General features: G+C 38.4%; 1 protein-coding gene across 3 annotated transcripts; it reads left to right on the forward strand.

Annotated features, from left to right (window-relative positions):
* Window positions 1-2,760: 2,760 nt before the first annotated feature.
* On the forward strand, window positions 2,761-13,364 carry LOC102790829 (uncharacterized). Of its 3 annotated transcripts, none has more exons than XM_087841486.1 (14): window positions 2,761-2,828; window positions 6,729-6,885; window positions 7,330-7,662; window positions 7,780-8,001; window positions 8,123-8,455; window positions 8,688-8,888; window positions 9,000-9,332; window positions 9,565-9,765; window positions 9,879-10,211; window positions 10,328-10,552; window positions 11,535-11,714; window positions 12,114-12,201; window positions 12,347-12,404; window positions 12,602-13,364. In XM_087841486.1, the coding sequence occupies exons 2-14, from the start codon at window positions 6,831-6,833 to the stop codon at window positions 12,686-12,688; spliced, it is 2,649 nt and encodes an 882-aa protein (XP_087697612.1). In that variant the 5' UTR covers window positions 2,761-2,828; window positions 6,729-6,830; the 3' UTR covers window positions 12,689-13,364. The 3 variants fall into 3 exon arrangements, with proteins under 3 accessions (XP_087697612.1, XP_087697615.1, XP_087697613.1); XM_087841487.1 differs by having other exon boundaries at window positions 2,811-2,968; XM_087841489.1 differs by lacking the exons at window positions 12,114-12,201; window positions 12,347-12,404; window positions 12,602-13,364 and having other exon boundaries at window positions 11,535-12,096.
* Window positions 13,365-19,969: the final 6,605 nt, after the last annotated feature.

Genomic DNA, 19,969 nt, shown 5'->3' on the forward strand with positions numbered 1-19,969 from the left:
TATTAAGCTCATTTTATACCATAAAGAGGAAGGAAACCAGCACAGACAACTGATTTGTGGTTTCCATACTTTAACAAAGTCACAAGTTTTGTTTAAGGCTGTGTGAGCTGTGCTATTTATTACTTTAGATAAGTGATTGTTGATGCAGAGATCTGATGAACCCTTTAACAGAGTCTAACAGTGGCTAACAGTACCTGTCTGTGTCTGGTACTGTACATTTATGTTAGGTAACGACCCTCATTTACTGGATCACCACTATTGATACCCTCTGCAAGTTGTTCCCTTTGAAACGTAATTCTTTGTGGCACACATTCAACAACATGTGGAAACATTCCTCAGAGATTTTGCTCCATATCAACATGACGGCATCACACAGTTAGTGAAGATTTGTTGGCTGCACAGCCCTCGCGTAAATCTCCCGTTCTACCACATCCCAAAGGTGCTCTGTGTGGAGGCCATATGAATACAGTGCACACTGTCATGTTCAAGAAACCCGTTCAAGATGATTTGAGCTTTCTGACATGGTGCGTTATTCTGCTGGTGTCATGGTCTGTTTTGCTGCCTCCACCTCTGGGTGGAGTTGCCGTGCTCTGGCACGCCGCCACACCTGTGAGCAAGTGTTCAGCTAACCATAGTTAGTGATGGTCACCACAGTCTTAGTCTAAAGAGGTGTTTTTCACAGAAAGCCACTGATGCTATGTTTATCTATGTAGACTTCCAGCCGACTGCTGCGCTCAATCCCAAACAATACTCACCCTCATCCTGTTGCTGGTTTAATCGTGGCTGTTCAGTTTCTCACATCTGCAGTTTATTCTACTCACCTGGCTGCCCTCCAGTCGTCGTCACATCGCTCTACGGATTACCCGCTCTGGAATCTGGCTGCTGATTCGGACCTCTTGACCTCTCCCCTTTCGTCAGCTGTAAGACTGAGATGACTCAACTTTGATTCTCCTCTTCTGGACTTCAGGGCTTTGTCATTAAATCTCCTCTCTTTTCTTTGCAGTGTTCGGAGACTCCCAGTTGCATTTCCCGATGCCCTTCCCCCTAGCCTTGAACCTAAGTCTACTAAATGAATTAACGTTGCTCATGTTTAACATGTTTAACATGTTTGTGCCTAGTTCTAGTCATAGTTTGTCGTTTATGTCATAGATCTAGACCAGCGGTCCCCAACCCCCAGGCCTCGGACCGGTACCGGTCCGTGAGTCGTTTGGTACCGGGCCGCGAGAGTTGAGGCTCAGGTGTGAAATGTATAGTTTTCAGGGTTTTTATTGGTTTTCAGCGTTATTTTGTTATCGTTTTTATTGTTTACTCAGTTTTCCTGGGTCTTTACACGTGTGTTATGAATAAATCTTCTTTTTTCCGTACCGGTACTAGTTTTATTTTGTTGTATTTATCCGCGACACCTTAAAGGCCGGTCCCTGAAAATATTGTCGGGCATAAACCGGTCCGTGGCGCAAAAAAGGTTGGAGACCGCTGATCTAGAAAACCTTAATTCATAGTTCATAGTCTTCATTTCTGGTTATCCGTACCAGTTCTTAGTTTATAGTTCATATTCTTGATCTCTTGGCTATAAAGTCTTAAAAGTAAACCACGTTATCTTGTGCCTCCATGTGAGTTTCGCTCTGAGTCAGCCTGTTTTGTGCGGCCTCGGCTGTGACAGCTGGAAGCAGTCATCAGAAAATCGTCATACAGGGATGAACATGGTCAACAACTATTTTCATGCAACACTGCTCAAATGACACTAAGTTACCCAAGGTGTTCCAGGAAAATATCCCCCAAACTACTACACCACCAGCCTGAGCTGCCAATACACATCAGCATGGATCCATGATGCTTTCATGCTGTTTACACCAAATTCTGAACCTTCCACCTGAATGTTACACCAAAATTTAACTCATCAGATCAGACGATGTTTCTCCAATCTTCTGCCCAGTGTGAGCCATTTCATTTTTAGCCTGTACATGTGTATGAGAACATAAAAATAAAATAAAATGATGGCACATTACCAAGACGCTGAAGAGTTTCACTTCCACATTTCGTCTGTTGTTTCACACTTCAGTGAACACAGTGAGGAAAACAGCCACACCTTTCTAATCATTAATATTCAGGTTCTACCCTTAAAATGCCCCGAAGGTTCAGCGAGGTGTCACAAATTTGTTGTCATTTGGTGCCAAGTCTTGGCAAAATTCCTGGAAGCATGTAATGTTTTTAGTTTCAGTGTAAAACCATCTGGAAACGCAACATTTCCACTTATTTCTTTGTAATTCAACATGTTTTACGTGTGATATAGAATCTCTGTTGGAGGAGTACATTTTACATGGGCAGCTTTTTAAACTAACTACCTTACTTTACTAAACACACCATAAACTGAGAGTCACATCTCTACAAGAATATCCGCATTTTAATTTGGTGATTTAGAAAATGTCTAAATGTTGTCATACTTCACTCTAATCTGTTAATCTGTTTTACACTGCTGGAAACACAAAACACACCAAGGATTCCTGTAAGGAGAGTAAACTTCAATGTTGCAAATAATTAACTGGAATTAAAATGCTTATTGTTTGCACTAAATCATCAGATTTATCTTGTTTTTTTCACAACAGTGTTGGATTTTACTGATTTTGTATGATTTTTAGAGATTTTTATTTGCTAGCATTTCTGGAGCAGGTGGCACTCACAGGGATCGTTTTCTGTGGAAGAAGAGTCATATGATCTGTGAAACGCCCCTTTGGCATTGGTCATGTGAACGCACAGGGGAAACCCTCATATAACTTAGCCAGTTGAGAACCAGCTTCATGTGACAGTTTATCCCATTCGCCAATGTTAGGGTAAGTGAATCTAGACGACAGAAACATATCCTGGGTACACTGGACCTCTTTTGCAGTATAGAGCTCAGACAGAAACAACTGACTTCCAACAGAGACACTGAGCAGAGGACAAGGAGACAGACTGGGGCTGCTTACCAAAAGTACTTCCCATCTTATCTCCTATTTCTAACTTCTTTCCCTTTAGTTTAAGAAAAAGTGGGCAAAAGTGTTGCTTATTGTTTAGATTTTCATGTGTGTTTCCATTGTATTTGTCTCTAGTTGTAGGTGCTGATTGTTTTATCATTGTCTTTCTTTGGTCTTGTGTGTCTTGAGTATTTTGACCCCAGTGTTTTAAGTTTTTCATTATTTTCATGGATTAGTGGTAACTGATACTCTCAGTTTTGTCTTTAGGTTTTAAAGTTAAAAGTCCTGTTTTCCGCATGTGTCTTGTGTAGCCTTTGTATCTGTGTTAAGTGTTCTCATTAAGTGTTTGCGTTTGGCATTCAGTTTTACTTCCCCTAGCTGTGTTCACTTCCTCTGAGTTGTGTGAATTTATAACTTCTATTTATTGCCACATCATATTGTTGCCCACAGATGTTTCCTGATGTTATCCCTGGGATGTCTTCTGTTGTCTTGGATTTAGTTTTCATCTGCCTTTTGATAAAAGTGTATTCTTATTTGATTCCTAGATGTGCGTGAGTCTGAGTGATTCTGGATTTGGGTCCTTATTCACCATAACCTTGACACCAGCTTTATTAAAGAGGCAAACCAAAAAATGGTGTTGATCTAAAAGTGGCATGATAAAAGACTATTGTATAATCATTCAATAAAATAGTTTAAATCGTTAGGTATGATATGTTATTATACATGAAGCCCAGAAAATAATGTAATGTGCATAGTATGGTGACATTTATATGGCTATATGTGCTTAGGCCAGATGTGTGCACTCTGATACTGATACTAATGCTAATGCTAATATGAAAGTAATTAGGGGTGAATTTGTTCACCTAGTATTCTATTGTCAAATTTCTTTTCAGAGCCAGATATACATTTTCAAAAACATGTCAAAACCACCCTGTGCACATGTCTGGGCACATGTCTGGGCACACTTTATTCTTTGGGTATATGTAAAATAGTGTACAGATGCTCAGTGACTGATATTTAGGTTCCTCTTATGTGAAAAATACTGACTGTTTGTACAGAAGTTGGCAGTAATGTGCAACTGTTTGTGGGACAAGAGGCAGTAGAAGAGTGTTTCTCTGTCTATCTCTCTCGCTTTCTACCTCTTGCATTGTTTGTTGATTTAATGGTTAGGAGGAGCCGCTGGTTTGTCGATTAATTTGGCTGAGATGGGCATCTGGCTACCAGCAGTTGTCTCAATGCACTTAATATTATAGGAAGGAACTGAGAGTGAAGTGTTCTAGTGAAGTGATAGTGGTACTATAAAATATATATATTGGAAAGCTGGGTATACAAGTTTTCTGTCAGAAAGTCTGCAGCAGTCCAGGAGTTGGATTGACTGTCTTTGATTAAGTTCCACAGAATAATTGTTTCCATCAGAGTGCTTGCTAGGCTTAATCCAAATTCAGTGCAGCCATACTTGAACTTACTCCTGTTAGTATACAGTGTGTGTGACTATGAGCATGGTTTTCTAAAAAACATTCAAGTCTATAGTTAGTAGAGTCATAGATAACTAGGAAAACAATCACAACACATCATCTACTCAACACATGTCCACAAGGGGTCACTGTAGACCACAGATTGGATAAAGAGCACATCTTCTTACAAGTTGCTAATCAAGCTAGCAACAGTTAAACTAAACCAGACCTTCCCAAAGTGTGGGGCCCGCCCCCTGGGGTGGGGGGGGCGCAGAGCCATTGCAGGGGGCGGTATGAAAAGGGGGGCAGGGGGGAAACAAAAACGCTTGGTCATTGCTAGCATGGGGCGCCCGCAGAAACGCAAAGCTGGAGATGAAGAATCGCTGAATATGTTTCCAAACCAACTTCATTCTAAGCCAAAGACTAGAAAATATGGTGAAGCAAATCTTGCCTTTGGTTTCACCTGCACAAGTGCCGAGGTAGGTCTCCCCTGCAGAATTGGTTTTCCCTTCATCAGGAGCAGCGCTGGGCTCTCCAAATCACAGACAAACAGTATCCCACAGCTGTTTATGTTTTTAGACCCATTTTGCACAGAGAGGCATTTTTTGAAAAATGTATTGATAGCAATGTTGAATATTATTACACATGAAAAAAACAACTACACGTAAAATAATTACACCATGACGCCTCTGCCTTTCTAAATTGAGGAACAGTAACTGTGTGTGTTTATGTAAGTGTAAAACCTGCAGATAGTCAGATTAACAGTATTTTGTCTCTATCTGCCATTCTCCAATTCATCTCATGTAAACAATAATGTGGCGCACAGAGTGACGTGAAAAAAGGCACATACCTTTGGTTGCATGACAACTCTGTATTCCTCATTCACACTTAAACGCAAAAAAGGAATTTTAAAAAATCTTCGTTTTCGGTGATTCGAAACGCCGTTTTCGTGTGGACGACACAGCTGCGTTTTCAAAAATACCCGTGTAGGTGTGGACGTAGCGTAAAAGAGTTAGTAGTTTATTTCCTTACTATCTGTAATTTATTGCAGTTTACTTGTATTTGCTTAATTGTTTACTAAATGTTTGAGGTGTGAAAGAAACCGCAATGGAGCAAAATATGGGTGTGTGTGGTTGGAGGATGCGTTTGTGCGGGGGGGGGGGGGGGGCGAATATTTTTCTTGTAAAACAAAGGGGGGCCTAGCAAAAAAAGTTTGGGAACCACTAAACTACACAATAGAAAAGTCCTTTATACCTAATAACGCTGGATGTAATCATGGCGGGAGATTATGGCCACTGCTATTAACTTGGTGCTAAATATTTCTATCAACATGGTATAAAAGTACTGAGGCATAATTTTAACATGCACAAACAATTAGAACCAGTATCATGCCAGTTAACTGCCAAAAGAAATAACGCTTACAGATTCATTGACGCACAACTGTGGTTCTCTGCAGCAACTCCTTTAGTGCTGAGCACATGACCGCTGATGCACTTATTACGCTAATACTTACGCTAATACTTACGCTAATACTTACGCTAATACTTACGCTAATACTTACGCTAATACTTACGCTAATACTTGCTTGATTCTTGCCTCTAGACATCCTGAGGCCAAGTCACAGCAGGAAAAATTGGGCCTGATTATTCATTATTGTTATTATTGTATGTGAGGAGCAGGATTTTAAATCTCATTCTGAATTGAACACAGAGCAAATGGAGATAAGACAATATCAGAAAAAGCTTTTCAGGGATTTTTTAGGACATCTTTAGGACGACATTTTTGGATGAATAGTAGTCCAGCCTAGAAGTAATAAATGCATTTACTAGTTTTTCGGTGTCACTCTGAGACGGGATGTTTCTAATTTTAGAAATATTGGGCAATAGAAGAAAGCAGTCATACAATAGGTTTAATACGTGCATTGAAGCTTAACCTGGTCAAAAACGGTTTTGTTCATCACTACCCGAGTCACCTGTTCTTTTTATCCAGGAGACATTGTGTGTTAAAGATTTGCTCTCAACCCTCTCAAAAGAGAGCTTCACACTCACTTTGCAAAGAAAACCTACATTAAAACTTAATGTACATGAGAGAAAATCTATTTATGATCCTGGTAAAAAACTGTCCCAGAACTGTACGATTAAAGAGTGATTAAAGATATTCCATATTTGTATTTTAAGAAGCTATTCTGCATGTAAATCACTGTATAACAACCACTTCTTCATTTCAGTGTGGGAGTTTAGAGGCTTTCATCTGTTTATGCATGTTGAGCATGTCCAGTTGAAGGAAGACAGTCTAATATTTCTTTTATATTTTCCAACCACAGAAGACCCTGTTATCAAAGACTACATCCTCAACAACTGATGAAGACTAACTGGGAAACAGTATTTGTCATGTTGATGGGATTTAAGAAGCGAGAGAAGAAGCGATGAGTTTAAGTGCAGCAGCGAGTGGATTGGTCCTCTTCCTTCTCTCTCTAACAGGTTTATGTGTACCTGGTTTTCACACACTCAGTATCTGCAGGAGTTACTTTTTAATGTAAAATTACAATACATAAGGGATTTATTTTTGTAGACCCAGTACATCTCTCTCTATATCATCTATATCTACATCTATCGATAGATATAAATAGGTTGTACCTAACTGGACAATTTCTATAATAGTTTAATATGTGGAAAGCTGATCTTTATCTATTAATGTTCTGAAGACAGACATTTCAGACATTTGGCTGAGAACAACAGTTGTTAAATATTTTGTAAAACAGAGATGAAGCACAACTTCATTTTTTCTAATGTGATGAAGTGTGCTTGGTCTAAATCCGAATGTCAGAATCAGAATTTCTCTCTGCATATAGTTGAACTACAAATAAAACTGTTTATTGTTGTTGTAATGAGTCTGACTGCGTTCTGATGTGTTCTGTGTTACAGTGGTACAGAGTCAGGATGGTTGGGGAGTGACTTACACTTCTACTCAGATCTGTGCTGTAAAAGGATCAACAATGGTCATAGGCTGCTGGTTCAATTACCCTTCAAGAGTAAATGTGTTAAAAGTTTGGTTCACTAAAGGGAACAATTATAACCCTGAAGATCTGAAAACAGACCCAGTATATGCAGGTCGAGTGTCGTACAGCTGTGGGTGGAAGAGCTGCACTCTGACAATCAGAGACCTGAGAGAGAGCGACTCAGCTGTGTACAAGATCAAGTTTGAAACAAACCGGAAAAGTTTTACTGGTTTACCTGGAGTCACTCTGAATGTCACAGGTAACATTTTTATTTACACATCAGTCAAAACCTATTATTACCACGACTGTGTGCATTTGCATTATTGATAATAGATGTCTAAGTTTCTGCTCTGATTTTATTTCTTCACATAATCAGCCATTCAGGTACACGTGGACACATCATCATATTCTGACTCAGCAACACTGACTTGTCACAGCAGTTGTCGACTACATGATCGTCCCTCCTACATCTGGTACAAAAATGGTCAGAAAATTTCTAATCAGTCAGACCAGTACTGGTATCCAGACAATCTGAATTCTTCAGATAGCTACTCCTGTGTTGTAACAGGTCATGAAGATTTCCCCTCTCCTTCAGTGTGTGAGTTTATTTCAGTAACATAAAATCATCTTGTAGAGTCACTACATACATCTGAATAAAAACAGTCAAACTCACAGTAACTACTTTCTAAATCTGACTTCAAAATCATTTTATGTTTCAGGTGCCCGAGGTGATTCATGCAACAGAGTGAATTACAGCAAAAGAAGCATCTGTGCAGCCAAAGGCTCATCAGTGAACATTTCTTGTACTTACAACAGCTATGAAAGTTCAATCCAATCAAAGTCCTGGTTCTGTTCTGGTCTTGGATCTGAGGACCTCAGAGAAGACTCCCAGTATGCAGGTCGTGTTGAGGTGATTGAAACAGAGACAGGACGCTCCACTCTGAGAATCAGAGACCTGACAGAGAGTGATTCAGCCGAGTATCACTTCAAATTCAAAACACAAGACTTTGAATGGAGGAGTAGTTTACCTGGAACAACTCTGACTGTCACAGGTACTGATCAACACACACTGATGGATATTTAATCAGCTTAATATTCTATCTGTATGTTCTACTGTGCTTATAAACTACAGTTTAAACTTTTCAATGCGTTTCATGTATAAACAATGAGAGAATTATTACTTTGTTACTAATTAATTTTATCACTTCTGTGAATTTTCCTAATGTCTCCCTCAGTGTGAGAGTGACTGACATCTTATTTATTGTTTCTTGTCCACTGGTCAAGATGTTCAGGTCAGAGTGTCGACTGGAGGACAGTTGGATTGTGTCACCAGCTGTGATCCTTATGTTTCATCTTATGTCTGGTACAAAAATGGACAACAAGTGATTGGAGCCAGCTCTTCTTCTTATGAAGCGCCATATGACACTTCAAACAGCTACTCATGTGCTTTAAAAGGATTTGAGGATTTTCACTCTGCGTTAGTTTGTGAGTTCACTTTGAGGTTTTACCTGAATGAAAACGTGTAATCCGGGTGATAATTAATGTCATGTCCTGTAGATAAATGTGTTTTTAATTTTTTTATGGTAATTCTTTCAGGTACACAGAGTCAACAGTGCAACAGAGTGAATTACAGCAACAGAAGAATCTGTGCAGTCAAAGGATCATCAGTGGACATTTCTTCTACTTACAACAGTTATGAAAGTTCAATCCAATCAACATCCTGGTTCCGTTCTGGTCGTGGATCTGAGGACCTCAGAGAAGACTCCCAGTATGCAGGTCGTGTTGAGGTGATTGAAACAGAGACAGGACGCTCCACTCTGAGAATCAGAGACCTGACAGAGAGTGATTCAGCCGAGTATCACTTCAAATTCAAAACACAAAGCTTTGAATGGAGGAGTAGTTTACCTGGAACAACTCTGACTGTCACAGGTACTGATCAACACACACTGATGGATATTTAATCAGCTTAATATTCTATCTGTATGTTCTACTGTGCTTTTAAACTACAGTTGAAACTTTTAAATGTGTTTCATGTATAAACATTGAGAAAATTATTACTTTGTTACTAATTAATTTTATCACTTCTGTGAATTTTCCTAATGTCTCCCTCAGTGTGAGAGTGACTGACATCTTATTTATTGTTTCTTGTCCACTGGTCAAGATGTTCAGGTCAGTGTGTCGACTGGAGGACAGTTGGATTGTGTCACCAGCTGTGATCCTTATGTTTCATCTTATGTCTGGTACAAAAATGGACAACAAGTGATTGGAGCCAGCTCTTCTTCTTATGAAGCACAATATGACACTGAAAACAGCTACTCATGTGCTTTAAAAGGATTTGAGGATTTTCACTCTCCGTTAGTTTGTGAGTTCACTTTGAGGTTTTACCTGAACTAAAATGTTCAGCATCAATGGGAGTTTATTAATGGTGTGTTCTTTCTGTCAATAAATATGTTTTTTTGTCTTTTAATCTCTTAGGTGTCAAATATCAGTGGTGCAACAAAGTGAATTACAGCAACAGAAGAATCTGTGCATTCAAAGGCTCATCAGTGGACATTTCTTGTATTTACAACAATTTTTATCGTCAAATCCAATTAAAGTCCTGGTTCCGTTCTGGTCGTGGATCTGAGGACCTCAGAGAAGACTCCCAGTATGCAGGTCGTGTTGAGGTGATTGAAACAGAGACAGGACGCTCCACTCTGAGAATCAGAGACCTGACAGAGAGTGATTCAGCCGAGTATCACTTCAAATTCAAAACACAAGACTTTGAATGGAGGAGTAGTTTACCTGGAACAACTCTGACTGTCACAGGTACTGATCAACACACACTGATTATTTCATTCAGCTCAGTTGTTCAGTTGTGGTAATGGGTGTATTTATTGTTTTGAGTATTTAATGTCTGATGTCTGCTGTGTTGTCATATTCAGCTCTGCAGGTGAAGGTGAGCAGAATAATATCAGTCCATGAGTCTCAGACTGAGGCAGAGCTGAAGTGTGAAAGCAGCTGCAGTCCAGCTGGTCGTCTTTCTTTTGTCTGGTTCAAAAACAATCAGTTTATGGTTGAACAAAGTTCTTATCAAGGTCTGTTCAATCCTGGAGACATCATCTCCTGTGCTTTCAAAGGACACGAAGATTATCGCTCAGATCCTGTGTGTAAGTTTACTTCACTGTGTTATGTGGTCATCATGAACAATTTTGTGTTTTCAGATCTTCAGCTTTCTTTTTTCACCAAAATGTTGTTTAAGATTTGCAGTGGAATTCAAAATACTATAATGTATTTTAAATTCTTTGAGTGTTTTACTGTACAACCAGTTTAAAGGTGAGTGGAGCCAGGTTCATGAATGTGAGTCAGATACTGAGGTAAAGTCCAAAATAACAGTCTTTGTGCTGCAGAGTGGTTTGATCCTGATCAGAGAACATGAAAGATCAGTTCCTATCATCTCTCACCTGTAGACTGCCATGTGGAGACGGAAGCAAATCATTTAATGAAAGACAGCAGTACCCTGAACAACATGTGTAAGATTTAACAAGAATATCTACTTAAAGACTTACCTTAGAGTGTGTAATAAGCAGAGATGTGTGAATTGTGAAGAGCAGGTGTACATCAGCTGTTTCTGACTGTCTACAAAGGTCTGTCCATAGAAAAGAAGCATGAACTTAATATAATGAGGATAACAGATCTGAGCAGTAATTAAAAGCTTGTCAGTCCCCACAACTGAGGGTGTGACGGACTGAAAAGATACTGAGGGAAATGTGTTGACAACAGCTTTAGATAAGAAATAGAAATAATTTGAACAGTAAGGATAAAAGTCTATGTCAGGTTTGCCACCATAGGCGAAACGCGGGACTCAGATGGTTTCCGTTTTTCATTCAATGATACAGCTCATCACTCTTATAAATATTGGCTCTTGACAAGATCATTAAAGGCAGGTGTGTGAAGCCAAGAAGCAGGAAGTCTCCTTAAAGTCTGACACTGCACAAAGAATCAACACCAGGAGTGGAGGGATAAGTAGACATCACAGGTCAGACCAGGGAGGACACAGGGAGCATGATGCTATCTATGAAAAATAGACAGTATATTATGATCAAATGTGATCTCTTATTAATCATCTAATCTTAATATTCTCTGTTCTAGATGCTCCAATGCTTCCCTCTGTGTCAGTGAGTCCCTCTGGTGAAATAGTGGAGGGCGGTTCAGTCACCTATAGCAGTGATGCTAACCCAACAGCTAATTACACCTGGTACAAGGAGGATGAAGACTCAGAAAAAGCATCAGGACACAACTTCACCATCACTGACTTCAGACCTGAACACAGTGGGAATTTTGTTACTGTGAACTGAGTGTGCAAAGCAGTAATCAAAGCAAAGGGTGGCAATTTTGAGGAATCTATAACATAAACACTTTTTGTTTACTACATAATTCCATATATGTTCGTTCATAGTTTTGATTCTTTCAGTGAGAATCTACAATGTAAATAGTCGTGAAAAGAAAGAAAAATCATTAAATGAGAAGGTGTCTCCAAACTTTTGACTGGTAGTGTATATTCTAACCAGTGGAAAGAAAATATAAAAATGTTTAACTTTCTGCAGCTGTGTTAAGAGAGTAAACTTAGTGACAGCAGTTACTGATGATACCCAATGACAAATAGCATGACCCTATAAATCGAATCTCTCGACTAAGACATATCTCCTTTGTGCTTTTCTGAATTTATAGGAAAATCTGTAATAATATTGAATATCGTCAGATTGACTCTGGTAGTCCTGATGCTGATTGCTCTCTTCGTGTTGGGTCTGTGGATGAGGTAACACATTTCTTTTTAAAAAGAAAGAAAAACAGTAACAACAGTGTCATAATTGCTCTTTTATGTCCATCTTAAAACCTTCAGCTTTAAAGTCATGAATTCTTTTTAATTTAATACCGTTTTCTTTTTGTTGGATTAAATCCAGGAAGAAGACACATGTGGCCTTAGAAACTGGACCGAATGAATCTGTAAATGTCATCAAAGTAAGAGGTTCTACTGATACAACATGTGTTATGATAGATGTATGATGGTTTCTATTGCACTAGAATAGAAAAATAAGTGATCCAAAAATAAATGTAAATAAAATTAGGTAGGATAATGTGAAGTTCTTTAAGTATTACTAAAGTATTTAGTTTTGAATGTCATCAAAAACATACAGAAATCTCTCTCTCTCCATCAGGTAAACACTCGTGCTGATTGTGAGAACGTCTCAGCCTCACAGGGCGTCACTGCAGACGACACTGAAGAGCAGGAAGAGCTGCTGTGAAGTCCAGTCATGTCAGAGACTTGCATATAAAAGAAACAGACTGAAACTCATGTTGTTTAGATGGTGTTTAATCAGACGTTAGAATGATGACAGAAAGAGAAAAGTTAAGGAGCACGGTCTCTGCCTCTGTGGAGGATGTTTTCATGGACTGTGCTGTTTGGTTGAGGATCAAATGCAGTTTTTCATAGATGAGGCTAAACTTAAACATCAGCTTTATTTCTGAAACTTCCTAAAAACCTTTTAATCTATATTTTTTGATTTAGTGAAATTATTTAATATCCTGAACTAGTTTTGGTGTGAAGCACTGTAACTCAGCAGTTTTCACACTGCTTGGTGGTAAAATATGAACATGTGTTGATTCCTGCTTTATTTTTTCATTCAGATAAATACTGCTGACGTTTACTGCTGGTGTTTTCATTCCTGAGAATAATTATGTAAAGGGATGAGCTGACTGAGAAATTCTTTGTGGTCTGTCTTTGGTATTAATGTAAATACATTTTATTATTTGTCAAGTAGCCAAGACAAATGTTTCCATCCTGCACAATTTTCCATTTCTTTTTGACATTTTCTGATTTTCTTATAACATGTTTGTGTGTATTAATGGCAATGATATCATCTCCTCTCTTTTTCTGTCTACAAAAATAAAAAGTTCATAATTCATCTGCATTGCACTTCAAAGTCAACAAAACCTGGCTCATATTATTACTTGAATCTGCCGTACCGTAATGCTGTGCATATACTACACTCTACTTTATACAAATCTACTCACTTCTCTTGCTGAGTAGAATAAACTTGGACCACCACCACCTGCAGGTGTGGAGGATAATGCACCAAGACCTCCTGTGTTGTGCCTCAGCGTGGCACTGCAGATAAGAAATCATTACGGTGAGTATTTAAACCTGCCCAGTGAATCACAGGTATCGCACAAAACTCAGTCATATAGATCTGCAGAACAAAAACAAAACACCCTGCTGACCTGTCCATTTTTGATTATATATTTGCAGCCTGGATTCACTCGAATGTGGGAAGAGAATTTATCCCAACATTGAAAGAGCAAAGAAGAACTGCAGCCAACAAAGTTTTCTAAAAGCTTTCCTAATCAATCATTCAATCAAGAAAACCACACACGTATTAAATAGGATATGCCAGTCTTCAAAAGTCAGCAAAAGATGACTGACAAAAGATGCATTGCACATGTAATGCACATGTCATGCAGTGACCACTATTGGCCAAAGCAGACAAAGCAACCTCATTAGTTAACTCAATTACTTTTTTATTTTTTATTTAACCTTTATTTATACAGGTAGCTCAATCGAGACTCAGTAAGTCATTTACAAGAAAGACCCGCTTCAGACAAACATGTTACAATTACAACAATAAAGTAACAATAAATTAAAAATTGTCACAGTCATATCAAAACCAGGAGCACGTTCCCAGTGATGATGTCACCAGGTCGTTTGTACGTCTTTTTTAAGTCTGCAAGTGAAATCAATTAAGAGAGGATTTCCTTAGAGGAGAGAAGTTATGACGATTCTATGAAGGGAATAGTCAAATAGTCCATACATATTATTTTATTTATTTGTTTTTGTTATGAAATTATTAACTTTACCACCATAAAATACTGTTTGCTTCACAAGGTAATTATAAACGTGTTTGTTTCCTAGCATTAGTTTTGTTTGTTTCTGACACCAAAGACTATAATTCAGTCAGCCTCTGACCCCGCCTCCCCCTCCTTATTTCATGATTTGGTTTGGTCCATGTGCACCGCTCTTAGCGATACAGAGATAGCGCTGCAGTAGGAAGTCTCTGTTATCAGTAAAGTCTGAGTTTCGAAAAAGAAAAAAGAGACAGGCAGAAATTAACTTGATGAACTTTCCTAGTTTTAGTCAGCTTGCTTCATTTCTGAAAGAAAATAATGTGTTTGTTGTTTTAGCCAACTTGTAATTGGAGGCAGAACCTTTGTACATAAGCATGTGAGTTCTTTTATGTCAAAATGTGTCTAATCGCGTCTAAGGGGGCACCTTAGGAATTTTTATCATCATAACCTACATAAAGAGAGAAGTACTGTTACAGGTGATCGGAGTTTTCAGTGAGCTAAATCAGATTAAAACCTTTGCTTTATAGGTCTCAGGACAGACATATTAGTTTGCTATACTTTGCTTGAAAACTGATATTCAAAGGTTCACGTTATATTTGCCAATATGTAGTATTATAAATACAAATGTTCAAGCAGTAAAAAATACTTAAAATACTAGAATTTTAGAAAATATTAAAATGTAAAAAGTGGTTTCTACATATCTCATCAGTCTTGCACAACATTATAAAATCTATTTATATTATCTATTTAATCTATTTATGAGAAAATTGATCCAGGTCTGCACAGTGTTATATTTTTCAGAGCTGGCATGGTTTACAGTAGTAATGTGGTGGGGCCTAAAGTTATATATATATTTATTTTTGCATGTACACCAAATCTGTGCTTACACCACTGCAGCCAAAGCAGCATTTCGTGCTCTATATGTAGCAATTACATACCAAAGACCATAATAGGTTGGTGTGTAGTATAAAATATGACATATTATTCCAAGACTGGAAAAACTTGAAATGTACCACATTTAAAACCAGGAAGTTGTTAACTGATAAACACTGATTGGTATCAGTGGCTGATCGACAAAGCAGGGGTAGATATGACTACATATTTCCATTAATATGGTGCTTAGCTATTTTACTCTGGCATGCAAGACCCGTTTTGCTGCAACCCAGTCTGTGTTAAATGGTTGTAAATAATTAAGAACAAACAAACCAACATAAACAAAAACAGAAAATCAGCTGTTGTTATGAAAGGTCAGCAAGTAAGATCTTAGGTGCCCCGTCTCACAATTATATTGCTTCATTAAGGTTTATAAAAAAAGAAATTACTTTGAAACTGTGGGCTGGTCAAGGAAAAGCAAGATCCTCTTTGGACCAAGATTATATTTAGGCACTAGTTACACACATGGGTTTGAATAACGGCCGACTGCCAGGATCTGTTTAACTGATTCGATTCTGTACTGTAGGCTGCAGTCAGCCACACAAAGATGATACTACTTAATGTAATTCATTTTTTTCTATAGAAAAATATCAAACGAAACTTGTCTCAGTTTAGAACAAAAAGAGTTTTAAATAGCACAAAGAGTAATTTGAAGCTTAAACTGGAGGACAACCACCAACATCACCGGATTAAAGCATTGATACAACTGTGAGGAGTGTGACTGATTTACTCAAGAATTTTACTGTAATTCTATCTCATACCACTTTTAGCTTTTATGTCACTATGTTTTGGATGAAAATACTGTACTTATTCCAGATTATTTGAAAGCTTTGGCTGCCTGTTATTTAAAGATAATGGCATCATTATGAGTCAGGCTATTCAGCAAGATATAAGTACTGTTAAATCACCGAGTTCTTTAGATTCCTCAGAGGCATCCGATGGAAGGCAAAACACTGCTCAGTAGACCATTTAACACTTTATTACTTCTAGAAGGGAGATGCGTCCTGCATGACACGTTGCCGCGGATCTCAAAATGGCGGTGTGCCCCTACCAGTTTTATTGCAGGGCGTTCCACTCTAGTCTAAACAAAGGTGTTTCACAGGCATTCAGTAGTTGTATTGCACAGCATACTCATAGGTTATTGTGTATTGGATGCAAAAACATCTTTTCTCAGCCCTGCGAGGCTGTGTCCTTGCCCAACCAGAAAACAGTTCCCCGTCTATTTTGCAGCCAAGCGTAGGCGAGTCTCTCCTGCAAACTAACGTGTGTGAGAGTCTCCTATATTCTATCACTGAAGGACACATAGTCTAATGCCTTTATTTTTCAGGGCTGTGTCCACTTAATACTATACTGTATAACTTTATAACACTTATTAATAAAAAGCATAACATTATTGAGGCACTGCAAATTATTCCCAACAGTCCCAACAATATGCAAAACATGAAAAGGATAAATTATATAATACTTATATAATACTGTAGATAATAAAAAATGCTGTTCCATACGAGTGCTATATGAGTATAGTAAATGTATTTTGATTACAAAAGATGCATTAATAAGTCTAAATGTTTTTTTATACTTTGGAAAGTAATTATCTAATACAAAATTATATTTAAAGTCTTGTTCAGCCCCACTTGTTACGGTGGCCCCTAGAGACAAAGCACGTACAAACTCCAAAACACTTGCAAACTCCAAAACACTTGCAAACTCCAAAACACATGCAAACTCCAAAACACTTGCAAACTCCAAAACACTTGCAAACTCCAAAACACATGCAAACTCCAAAACACTTGCAAACTCCAAAACACTTGCAAACTCCAAAACACATGCAAACCCCAAAGCACATGCAAATTCCAAAACACAACGGAAGTGCTCCAGGACGCTAAGGGCAGTGTTGAGCTCAATTTGCAAAATAAACGGCAAGTTTGTCTGTATGGGACGGTCTAGTCTCCGTCGCGCTTCCCAGGTTGCCTAGCAACCATGATACTAACCGCTGGAAACGTGTCATATAACTTTGTTTGACAGAAATGAAGGAAAACATATTTTGTTCATTTGTTTGTTTGTTTCTACAAGAGCTTTGTGTGATTTGATAAGTATCTGAGGCTGAGACCACAGGACAGTAAAACATGATTTTTGGGCTTCATTTCTGTACTGAACAGTCATTTAAGATTAGTTAGTAAATAACAATTAGCTAATGTTGTTCATGAGACTAAAGTCATATCACTTTGGTAATGTAACTATAATATGGCCAATATTATAGTTATTATATTAATCATTATTAGCTATTACAGCAGTGAACAACTCTGTGTCAAATACTGAGCCTCAGTACAGATTCAAGTTGCAGTTATTTATATGTCTTATCACCTTAAATCTTCACTCAAAGACAAGTATCTTTGACAGTGCATATATAGGTGTATCATATATAAGAGACAAATGTTGTTCCTTCAGTATGTTGGCATTACTAAATTTGGCTCATTGCTTACATATATTTATAAAAAGAAAATGTACAAGCTGTGATAACTGTTTCTGATAAAATGAAGAGTAGACTGATATATTGAATATTCCTTTATTGGGTGAGAAAATCAGACCATGTCATAACTGCTTTAAGTCATACAGAATAGATATCAGAGCCTTAAACAGGCTGACTTCTGCTAAATGGGTCAAACTGGGCAGAAAGTATACAAACACATAACATCCTTATAGAATATGATGTAACACTATAGATCAACTTACCTCAGAATATATAAAGCATATAAACAATTACAGCAATATGATGCAACAAACACAGCAGTGCTACTAATCCAAAATACTCAAAGCTTCATAGAACTGAAACAAACATTTATTTTTAGCTCCATTCTGCTGCTGATACATACTTTAGGTTTCTGAACATTAAACTTGTTGCTGCCTTTCATAGTGTGTAACTTGAAGGCCCTGAGTACTTTCTCCCACACTGAAAACACTGGGATGATAAAATTATTTGAACATTACCTAATAAGACTGATTCAGGACAGACAATTAGTTATGTTAAACTTTCCTAGCAGTCCTTCACAAACAGGGAACAGTCTGTCTATTCTCTCCATCTGTCAGCTGCTGCTGGCTCTTCCTCCTCCTCTTCCTCACACACTGCTGAGTCCTGGTGGATCATCAGGGGTGCAAAGCCTCACAGATGATATGCAGCAGTGGGTCCCTCAGTCTGTCCTCACTCTGGACACTTGCAGTTGTCACACATGGAAATCAAATGTGTGATAAGCTGCAGGATTCAAACACACGTGTAACTTATAAATACATGTTCATACTTTTATTCCACAATCAGAGAGAAAGAAAAAGAGAGAGTGCAGGACAGACAGACAGGTGACAGTCTCAGGTGTATACACTGCTACAAAACAGCACCAGAGAAGGAGGATGTTTGTGTTATTACGAAACGAGAAGAGTTCCCAGATGGTACAGTGGACACATGTGTGACTGCTGTGATTAAAGCATCTTTCTTTCAGCTTAACAAGTGAACCGTCAGCTCGTTCAAACACACGTTAAAGTCCGTTTGCCTCGACACCACCGAACAAAGGCAGCAATATAACATAGCTAACATTAACAGTGCAGTGAATCCTGCTTGTGCTGTGATATTCAGGACTGCAAACCGAGCAGCATCACTGACTTTCAGCTTGTTGTGTTTGTGGATATATGACTGACTTTAATTATCCATAAAATCATCACATTCTCTGTAAGATTAAAGTGAACTATTGAACAGCGTATATTTTGAAGTAAAGGCTTTAAAACCAAGTTAGTACAAACATCGCTAATGTCACATAACTTTCCCGACATGTGGCCAACAGTAATGTTTTAATGTTCTTCATTATAAAAAACATTTGCGCATAAATAAGTGACATAATATTCAGTACTTACTTCTGAAAGTTTACTCTTCAGCGGCTCCGCTTCCGCCGTTATTTTCGGCAAAATTATCCACACCACAGCCACTATGAAATCTGGGATATGTTGGGCCATGAAGGCTACACCGACCCATCCTTAAAATTCAGGGAAATTAAGGACGCATTTGAGGGCCGCATTTCGAGCCGCCTTTGAATTGGGACAGCCTTCGTCATGTCGCTGTGACGTAATCGGCCTTAAAATGCGGCCTTTAAGGCTGCAGACCCCAAATCCGGTCATTGGTACTTCCTGGCTTGTGTAGTTACTAGGTAACAAAAGCTCAACACTGCCCCTAGCGTCCTGGAGCACTTCCGTTGTGTTTTGGAATTTGCATGTGCTTTGGAGTTTGCATGTGTTTTGGAGTTTGCAAGTGTTTTGGAGTTTGCAAGCGTTTTGGAGTTTGCATGTGTTTTGGAGTTTGCAAGTGTTTTGGAGTTTGCATGTGTTTTGGAGTTTGCAAGCGTTTTGGACTTTGCAAGCGTTTTGGAGTTTGCAAGCGTTTTGGAGTTTGCAAGTGTTTTGGAATTTGCAAGCGTTTTGGAGTTTGCAAGTGTTTTGGAGTTTGCATGTGTTTTGGAGTTTGCAAGCGTTTTGGAGTTTGCATGTGTTTTGGAGTTTGCAAGTGTTTTGGAGTTTGCATGTGTTTTGGAGTTTGCAAGCGTTTTGGACTTTGCAAGCGTTTTGGACTTTGCAAGCGTTTTGGAGTTTGCAAGCGTTTTGGAGTTTGCAAGCGTTTTGGAGTTTGCAAGTGTTTTGGAGTTTGTACGTGCTTTGTCTCTAGGGGCCACCGTAACTTGTCACATAATAAATCTGTAATAGAACACGGCTGC

Source organism: Neolamprologus brichardi, chromosome 6 (genome assembly GCF_056152115.1).
Source record: "Neolamprologus brichardi isolate AB-2024 chromosome 6, ASM5615211v1, whole genome shotgun sequence".
Classification (NCBI taxonomy): Eukaryota; Metazoa; Chordata; class Actinopteri; order Cichliformes; family Cichlidae; genus Neolamprologus; species Neolamprologus brichardi.